Genomic DNA, 9631 nt, shown 5'->3' with positions numbered 1-9631 from the left:
CAGGAATCAGGGCAGGTAAAATGCATTTTTAAGCCCCCACCCTCCTCTAGTAGCTCAATGTGCTCCTAGTAAAATCAGCATTGGCTAACCACAAGGTTTTAAGCTGCCCGTGTTCCTTGAAAACAGGTTGTAAGTGCAGTGGAAGTGAGACCGAGATCCTGTGCTTCTTACTGGTCTCTGGTCTGGAGAGGTCTCACTGGCCTCCTCTCCAGCTGGCCACAGCCGGCACTGTTTCTTCCCACTGGTGCAGCACTGGTGCCAAGGCTATCCTATAGGGATTTGCTAGCGCTCCGTCGCAGTGAGCCAGTGAAGTGTAGGGGATGCTAGGGCCGATCACAGAAACTGCAGACAGCGAACTGGCAAGTGGGAGTACTGACACACCATCCTACATCCCAGACATGCACCTCAGTTTGAAGGGGAGCACTTTGTTGCAGGGGCTGTGCGAGGCCGTCACACCAGCCCACGACAAACAGCCCAGCAGCCTATTTGGGGGTGGAGGAGAACAGTCAGTTGGTACAATGCACAACAGGAGGGAAGGGCTAAGGACCCTGGCACAAGCCTACACCTGGACAGTACCTTCTTAAGGTAGTCACCTGCCACCACCCCCAGCCCCAGACTCACCATCCTCCTCATTGAAGGCAAAGTCGCCCAGGCGCAGCGTGGCACCACAGTGCCAGCACTGGAAGCAGCCTCGGTGGAAGAAGTGCCCCTCGGCGCTGACCCTCTCCAGGATGTACACCCGCTGACCGCAGAAGTAGCAGGCATCGCTGCTCTCTGCGGGGGACACGGCCGAGCTCTGCAGAGGAGACCACATAGCCTCAGCTGAGAGGGCTGGCCCCAGGGCTGGGCACTACCTGCTGGCTGAAGTGCCGGGCCCTGGCAGACAGCTGATCCCACACCTGTCTGGGCTGCTCCATTTGTGAGCTGGGAGTTGGCTCCTCTCCAGGGCCCATGTGGGGCTGTCAGAGGCTCAGGCAGGGAAGGGATGCCCAAGGATGCATGGCAGAGCCTGGCACAAAAGGGCTGATGGGGTAAGCAAATGCCATAGCCCCTCCCCAGGGCTGTCCCTGGCACACAAGAGTATGAACACCATTAGGCTCTGCTCTTCTGAATGCTTCGGCCACTCCCAGATCAGCCTAGATCCAAAGCCAGGGGGGCAGCCCCTTGCTTCGCCCTCCTCACCTCCAGGCCAGGCAGTCCCTGTTAAGTGGACTGGACTTTCCCTTGCAACACCCTCCCCATCACCTATAGAAAACACAGGAGACCTTTGGGCCAAAAGCAATCTGCCCAGTTGCCCTTGCTGCTTTGCAAGAAGCAGACACTGACCTGCCTCTGCACCGTGGGGGACTTGGGGACCTCGGTCTCCGGGGTTTGAGGCTGCTCATGACTCCCCTGGCCAAAGTCAACAACAGAGGAGTCACCTTCCAAACTTGAGTCCAGCTAAACAGCAATCCAACAGGGGAAAGCTCAGTGCGTCATTCTGGCCCACCAAAAGTTAACAGGACCATGGCTCCTTCCCCAGTGTGGACACAAGAGGAGACTGGGCCCATACTGCAGCATCAGGCATTATGTGCCAGCCCCCTGCTGTCCACGCAGCACCCATACCTTCAAGGCTGAGTGCGCCCACTGTCTGGGCAAAACGCCTGGGGTCTAATGAGAGGAGACAGTGCCAGCAAGGCAGGGCAGAGAATAGCTGAAGGACCCAGATGGCAGACAGAGCCACTCAGGGACACAGCAGCCCAGGCCCCTTCAGCCCAGGAGCACAGGAACATTTTCAGCCCTGAGACTCCCCCTCCAGCCCATCAACTAGCTGATACAAGGATCAGTACATGTGGCTGGTGCATGGGGCAGGAGGCTGAGGGCCTGCTCTGTCAGTCGGTGTTTGCAGGTAGCGTCTACACAAGCAGCACATATACACCCCAGCCCACCGCACAGCCACCTTGCCAGACATGTGCAGGGGGACAATGCCTCGGGTCAGTGCCTTGAGGCTGCACCACATGCCTGTGCTTATGGGATCCATGTGGAATCAGCCTTTTTTTTGGAAAATTTTTTGTGTTCCAAGTCAAATTAGCCAATTCAGTTTCGAATGCTTTCGATTGAGCAACACTCAATCATTCTAGCACCATACATGGCACTACAACCACCAAGTATCCTCCACCCCAGATTTTTCAGCCTGGGGCTTCAGATACTCCCAGATCCATTGGTGGACATCCTACGTGCAGGCCCATGCCTGGAGGCTTGGGATTCGGATGTCCCCGAGTCTCGCTTGCCCTTGACAAAAGGCCACAGGAGCAAGCTAGGGAAAAGTCCCCCATTTCCATAAAGTAGGCATGTAGCTGAGATCCTCCCAGTAGAAGCTAGCCAATGGAAAGCTAATTATAAGACTCGCGTAGGGCATCCTGTCTGCAGTGCACTGGACGGGGGTACACCCTTCACTACACAATCCCATTCAAGTCTACCCTGGACCTTCCTCAGCACCCAGTACCCCACATACCCCACTCCCCCGTAACCAAATTCCCTCCAGGCACTAGGCACTCCCTTCCCAGGGATGTGGCCTGCTTTCCCCATTGCACCCTGCAGTGATGCACCCAAGGACCCCAGTCTTGTGTCCAGCATCACAGTGCACCAGCTCCCATCCTGGCCCCAGACAGCACATTTCAGGGAGCTAAACTCACCGTTGCTTCCTTCTTTGCCTTCTTGGTCTCAGCATCCTGCTGGGAGCGGTCCTGAAATCAGAGATGGGGCTGGCTGAGCAAGGCTGTGGCAGACAGGCCAGATCCCTTCCATATCACTGTGCTGCCCCACCTTGACCCCTCAGTGCCGCCTGGCAGGGCAGACATCTCCGCTGCCCATGAGGGGGCTCAGGAAGGGAAGGGCACCAGCTGTCTGGCCCCAGGGAGCAGCGCCCATGTAACAGGGCAGCTCATGGGCTGCAACCAGGTGCCAGCCGCAGGTCCGGGCCCTGCCACATGGAGACCCCCTGGGGCCATTACCTGGGCACGCTTGCGTGTCAGACTCAGACTCTTCTGGAGCTTGCTGAGGAACAGGATGGCTCCCCTGGTGCCGCGCGGTGTCAGCGGCTTCCTCACCCGCTCCTCCGGTTCTGTGAGAGGGAACCCACACCACGCGTGTTACATGGGGCCGGCCCCGAGAGAGCCCAGCCAGCGTTCCCCAAACCCAGCCTCCCCCTAACCGAGGCTGGATGAGAACACAACCGGGGCTGCATGTAGTTACAACCATGGGGGAGGCAAGAAAGCAGCCCAGGGAGACCCAGCCCTGTCCAGAGATTTCTCACCTGGAGGCACCTCGAAGGCATCGAAGACCTGGCTCAGGTAGGCGATGAGGCCAAGCTGGTCAGGCTCAGACATTGAGGCCATTTCAGTGCTGGAGAGGACAGGCGAGATGCCCAGCTCCTGCTCGGCCAGGTCCAGGGCCATCTGGTTATTCCCAATGGGGTCATTCTGAGCTAGGGAGTCAAAATCTCTAGGGACAGACACAAGGCATCAGCTTTGTGCTGTCCTCAGTGGTCAGGCCAAGAGACTGCATCAGCCCCTGGCCTGTGGGGTTCAAGTGAATGGGTCTGACGTTGTGTGGACAGGGCAGCCAGGGTCTAATGGGAAAAGGGAGGAATCAGTGAACTGGAAACAGGGGCCAGCAGCGAGGGAGGCATCATTTTCCCTTCTGTAACACACCTCCGTCCCCTCCAATTCCACTGGCAAATTAAGAGGAGCTGAGCCTCCTGGGCAGCACCGCCTAGGTCACCCACCCACCCACTCAGCAGCCCCTGGGACAGGCCGGAGACTTACAGCAGGTCAGGACGGAAGTGAGGGATGAGGGCGCACAGGGCCAGCCCGCTCTCCCAGGAGTGCATGAAGTCTGTCACAGCCACGCCATGGTAGCCGGCTGTGTGCGCCTGACACCAGTGCAGCAGCTCCTCGTAGCCCCTGCTGGAGTCTGGGGACACAGAAAGAGGAAGCGCTGGCATGTCAGGGCAGGGCGGTGGCTGGGCAGAGGCTCCGCAGCCAGGGAGCAGCCAGCATGTCAGGGAAGAAACCCCACACACCGCACCTCCAAGCAAGCCTTCGGCCCGCGGTGCAACCACCAGCTCCGGGAGCTGCCAGGGTCCCAAGTACAGCTGCACCATGACCCAACGAGTTGGTCACGTCATCAGGCCCCAAAACCGAGTGCGAGGCCACATCATTCTCAGAGAGGACGGCATCTCCTGCAGCTACCCTGCCAGCCCATTGGTGCCCCAAATCCATCCCGATCCACAGGCCAAGGCCCAGGACACATTTCCATGGTGTCCCTTGCATGGTGCGCTCAACCCAAGAAAGGAGGGGCAGTGAGGGGATTCTAGGGAAGAAGCCGAGACCATCATGTCCTGCTGCCCCCTCTCCCATGTCAGTGGGGTTCCCCACCCCTCTGCCAGCACCGACATACCTCCCCTGGCCCTCAAGATTGCCCGTGTGCTGCAGAAGAGAGCAGGAGGGAGAGGGAAAGCTGAGAGGGCAGCAGAGCAGGGGCCTGGAGACAAAGAAGGGAGGAGGGGGCACGTGCCACAGAGCACACACAGCATGGGAGCTCCAAGACAGACCCGGACACGGGGCTCTCCCGCTGTCTCAGCCAAAAGCTGAAAGCCAAATGCTGTCACAAAAGAGAGATCAATATTTAATTGGTGCACGCCCAGCCCTGTGTGCCAAGGAAGTTGTGCCAGGCATCACGAGTCCCTGTCTACCACATTCACCAGAGGGTGTGTCACCAGGGTTTATGTACCCAGCTGGGAAGTGTGTGCAGATGTCACGGTTCAAGGGAAGAGGAAAAGCTGGGCCCTTAAGACAAGATTCATTCACTGCCCCACACACTGGAAAGCTCACCTGGCCCAGGGCAGGTTTCAACCCTGGATTAGAAACCCAGTCCTGTGCCCCTGAAGTCAGTGGGAGCTTTCCAACAGGCCCAGAATCACGCCCAGGAATAGCCTGTCTGTCTAGGCACCAAAACAAACCTTCCCCTGGGGAGGGGAATATGCCTCCCAGCCAGAGCCCAGAGAGGGAGCTATCCTCTGGCTTCTTTATTTCACAGGCTGCTCAGGTGATGATGCCTGAACCACAGAAGACAGGCTCCTTGTGCGAGCTTCCCTCTGAGAATCACACCAGGGAGGAAGTGGAGTTTATCCGAACCATTTTAAAACAACTGGAAGGCACACGGCTCCTCTGACCTGACCACCCATGGCACCAAACAAGCTCCGAGCAGAGATCACTTCGCAAACATGCAGCCAGTGCTGGGGGGTGGAAACTGCAGCTGGCCGACATGCATGAGAAGCCAAGAACACGTGAACTAATGTGATGGGGAGCATTTGGGATGGACAGCATTAAATGCGGGCTCTGAGCATATCGTCCAGCAGTCCCACCCTATCAGACAGCCAGATCGTGAGCTTGCCAAGGCAGGGACTGCCCTCTCTGTCAATTATCTGTACATACCCTGGCACAGGGGGCCGTGAGGCTGCAATGGGGTTCCCAGGCATAACAGGACTAAACACACACCTACCCATGGGGATTCAGCTACCTAAGGAGGACTAACCCCTGCCCCCAGGCAGCACTGGAAGATCTTGCCTCTCACTCACTTCCTGGGACCCCTGTGCTGCTCAGGGAGCCAGCCTCTCCTTAACAACACTCACTCCTCTCTGCATCCTCCTGTTCCTGGTCTATTATGGGGCTGCCTGATTCCCGCTGACCCATTCGCTCCCTGATGTGCCTCTGCCTGATTTCAGCTGCAGACCCCCCTGGGCCCAACCCTGCCCGATCCACAGCCTGTGAGACGCTGAGCACCCTGCAGTTAATCTGACAATAGCATCAGCATCCCCTGGCAGGGCAGGGAGGTCAGGATTTAAAGGGGGCTAATACAACTCTGATCTCCCTGCAGAAGAGCAGGAGAGAGAGGGGATGCAGGGAGGGCCGGACTGGCTCTGTTAGCTCAGGGATGCCCTGTCCTCCTCCACCTGGTCAAAGGGGCATGCGCCCTGTAGGCATGGATGCTCCTGAGCACCAGCTGCTGGGGTCCAAGCAGGCACAAGGAGACAGTAATGAGGAGGTCAGTGACAGGGTGGAAACCAGAGAGGGGGGCTCTGAAGTGGGCAATGCGAGGCAGAGGCTCAGTACAGACACTGGGAGGAGGGGAAAGCTTCCAGATGCTGCTGCGGTTAAAGGCAGAGAGGGGTGGTACCAGGGCGGGAACATCTGGACTTGCCTGTGCTGATGCGATTGTCTCTCTTCTTATGATCGTGCTCCACCATTCCCGTGAGGTACTGGTCACGCACCTGCACACAGAAACACCCAGGCTGTGGGTTACTGAGGCTGCAGCAGCAAGGCAGCCACAGAAGAAGGGGACTGAGCTCTCAGGGAAGGGAGGCTGAAACCTCAGCAGAGGGAAACTCTCACACAACAAGCCCATATCCTGCACACAAGGCCTGCAGCCACCCCTGCATGACCTTTGTGAGGAGCCAGCAACGCAGGAACTGTGTGGCTCCCTGCTTTCTCCTCCACTGTCAGGAGAAAAGGAGATAAAACTGGGGGCTGAGCAGTCCCTTCCTGAGTTACCCTCCTGCTTGAGAGCTGTGAGAACTCCCCAGCCCTCCTCTACCATCCCGAGAGCAGGGGCTGGAGCTGTGAGGAATCAGCACGGCGTGGGAGATCCTACAATTTGGACAGACCTTATTGCCACCAGGGGTGGAGCAGAGATCTTGCAAACTCATGTCACTCAGTGCTTGGCCCCCAGGATGACAGGTGCCTGTCACGTCAGCTAAGAACACCACCCCCAAGCATTCCTCTGTGGAGGTCACGAATCCAGCGGGTAGGTAGAAACAGCTTTAGGAGCAAGGACCACTGCTCATTCCACCACCAGCTTAGAGCCCTGGTGGGGTGTGACTGAGTTACCTGGTTGGGCTTTATGGAGTTGAGATTGATGTTGGGGTAGCGTGTGGTAGGGTCAATGCTGTACTGGCTGATGTTCTTGTTGGTGTTGTCGGCGGACGTCTGGGACAGGTGCTGGTATATGCTTTCCCTGTACAGGGGAAACCACGTGGGTTAGACAGGGACAGAAAGGGTTCATGAGATGGTCCAGGCAGATCCCATAGCTGTGATGGTGTCACCACAGGCAGGGGACACTTCCTGACAGTCCATGGACTTGGGGTGTGAAATTAGTGCTGGCGAAAGGTACCACCAGACTGAAAGCCCAGGAGGCCTGAGCCCCTATTTGTCCACCGCAACAGGGCAGACCTCCGCCACACTTGAGGAGGGACCCTCCTGGAGCCGTGAGAGGTGCCCCATCCTCAGGGGGCTCTTAGTCACTGGCGGTCTCAGCCGAGGGCCAAGGAAGACACCAATCTGTGCCAGCTGTGATGGTTGCTCACACCATGCACCCAGTTGGCACCCACTAGGAACTCATCTGAGACCTACACCCAGTTCACACAGGGCCCCAGACCACCAGCCCTGCTTGCCGGGGCTGGACCCCACAGAGCGAACTGGAAGGGGAAGGTGATGTTACCTATTACCCCTGAGCCAGGCCTTGAGGGAGTGGGGTGTCCACTGAGCTGCAGCACAGTGGGCAGAGGTAGCCAGCCAGCAATGTGGAACCACCGGCCCAGCCGCCCTAGTCGAGCATCAGCATTAGCTGGCTGCAGGCACAGCTCTCTGGACCAAGCCGTGCTGCAGAGGCCTCTCCCCTGCAGGGGCTGGGCTCAGGTGGTGCACATGGATCTATGGAGCCCTCCAGTGTCCTCAGAGAACCTGATCATGATGATGAGGCAGCTCCTACCTCCTGGACAAAGGGAGGCACAGAGCTCTCCAGAGCAGGAACTGTGCTTGCATGCAGGAGCATGGGACTGCCAGACAGTCACAGCAGCAGTCCTCTAGGCATTAGACCCACCCCTGCCATGCTGGGCACATCACTTCCCCAATCCCTTGCTCCCTGGGCAGTTCTCTCCTGACACCCCCAAACTGGAGTTCGGCTTGTGCCCTGAATCAGGGAGGTTGAGAGCTCTTCCACGGCACCAACCAAATGCGCCCCGCCAACCGGGAACCTGCCTGCAGCCCCTGCGCCCCACAGGAAGGGACTCCTCACCTCTCAGCTAGCACCTCCAGTGGAGGGGTCCCCGCTGCCCATCTCTTCACCATCCAGGCAGCGTCAAAGGCAGCTAAGAAGCCCCTGGCCACACCGGTGCCCAGTGGCCAGAATGGCTGCAAAACAAGAGGCAGAGAGGGGGGCTGGAGTGGGAGCCATGTGTGTTTTCACTACAGTGAGAAGATCCCTGCAGCCTTGGCTCAGATCCCAGGGACGAGGCAGCCTCCTGCTTAGAGTCTGTGCTTGGAAGAAGCAACTTGCTTCAACAGCCCAGAAGACTGAGCTAACGGGGATGGCTGTGATGCAGGTAGCTGCCCTGCAGAGCAGTAGGGAGGGGCAGAGGTAGTCTGCGCTGCCTGGGGGCAGCAGACTCCCACATGCTTATGGGACGCTTAACTGGATGCTTATCTTGCTGGGATCCTATGACCCCAGCTGACTTCCTGCCCTTTGGGCAGGGGGCTGGACTCGATGATCTTCCGAGGTCCCTTCCAGCCCTGATGTCTATGAAATCTATGAAACATTAAGGAGCCTCTGTCCCTGCCACAGCTCTACCCACCCGACACCTCTGAACAAGAGCTTAGGCCTCAGCTGGTGAGCCAAGCCCTCCCAGACAAAGGGCTGTGTCACTGGGGAAAGCCCTGAGTGGGAGGATGGAGCTGAGCTGCAGGATGAGACTCCAGACAATGGAGCAGACAGTGTGGGGAGAGAAGGGGACTGTGTGAGCTCCACAGCCCAAGCAATTCAGAGACACTGCTTGCCCCAGCCCTGTCCCAAAGCACCAGAGACATGGAAAGATGCCAGCTCAGAGAGAGGGGAGACCTATTTGAGAGAGTCGCCAACTTGGCCCTGCATGACGCTGCCTAGCTGAGGGCTTTCACACTGGGGTGCGTGTTCCCAGAGGGAAAAATCTGTTGAGGGGGCATGAGTGGAAAAAACAGAAAAGCAGGAGGAGGGAAAGGGGAGAGAGAGGTGGAGAAAACAGAAGGAAAGAAAATGAGCTCTACAGTTCCTCAGGCTGTCAGAGAGGCTGCAGCGACAGACAGGGCTGCTTTGGTGCACTCTACAACACAGGGCACAGAGCAGGTATAAACATGCTTGAAAAAGGCTGTGAAATCCTGCAGCATTTTCAGAACCCAAGGCCTAGTGCACTGAGGCCTGGCCAACCCCCGGGGCCTCCATCCTGCAACCTACAGCCACCCAGATCTGTACTGCAAGGCACCTGGCACCAACACTTCACCACAAACCCAGCAGCAGAGCCCGGTGGGGCGCAGCTCAATGCCCTGTGGTCTCAGCACCTCAGAATCAAACAGCGCTTTGCACATTGATGGAGCATTTCACCTGGGAGCTCTCAGTACTGCAACTTTCATTAACTCTCTCAGGCCCACAGGGGAGGGAAACATCTCAGTTTGACCAAGGGGAAACTGAGGCACAGAGAGGTGACAGATATATTATGAGCCAGCATCAGGAGAAAACAGGAGTCCTGACCCCTGGCCTTTGCTCTAACTTCTTCCTTTCG

General features: G+C 57.7%; 1 protein-coding gene across 4 annotated transcripts in view; it reads right to left on the bottom strand.

Annotated features, from left to right (window-relative positions):
- Positions 1-9631, bottom strand: part of LOC102371980 (F-actin-monooxygenase MICAL1-like) — a 31113-nt gene that overhangs the window by 15087 nt on the left and 6395 nt on the right. For 2 of the 4 annotated variants that reach the window (XM_025206030.1, XM_025206029.1), the window contains 9 exons: positions 8116-8231; positions 6930-7056; positions 6244-6313; positions 3807-3954; positions 3296-3483; positions 2994-3103; positions 2676-2726; positions 1327-1440; positions 622-796 (listed from right to left, as the gene is read on the bottom strand). In XM_025206030.1, coding sequence (XP_025061815.1) covers positions 622-796; positions 1327-1440; positions 2676-2726; positions 2994-3103; positions 3296-3483; positions 3807-3954; positions 6244-6313; positions 6930-7056; positions 8116-8231 — 1099 coding nt within the window. The remainder of the gene's footprint in view (positions 1-621; positions 797-1326; positions 1441-2675; positions 2727-2993; positions 3104-3295; positions 3484-3806; positions 3955-6243; positions 6314-6929; positions 7057-8115; positions 8232-9631) is intronic. The other 2 variants (XM_025206031.1, XM_025206032.1) reach the window with 2 other exon arrangements.

The sequence above is a fragment of the Alligator sinensis genome, unplaced genomic scaffold, assembly GCF_000455745.1.
Source record: "Alligator sinensis unplaced genomic scaffold, ASM45574v1 scaffold872_3, whole genome shotgun sequence".
In the NCBI taxonomy this organism is placed as follows: domain Eukaryota; kingdom Metazoa; phylum Chordata; order Crocodylia; family Alligatoridae; genus Alligator; species Alligator sinensis.
The sequence above is the reverse complement of the archived record's forward strand: the minus strand, read 5'-3'. Positions and strand labels throughout refer to the sequence as shown.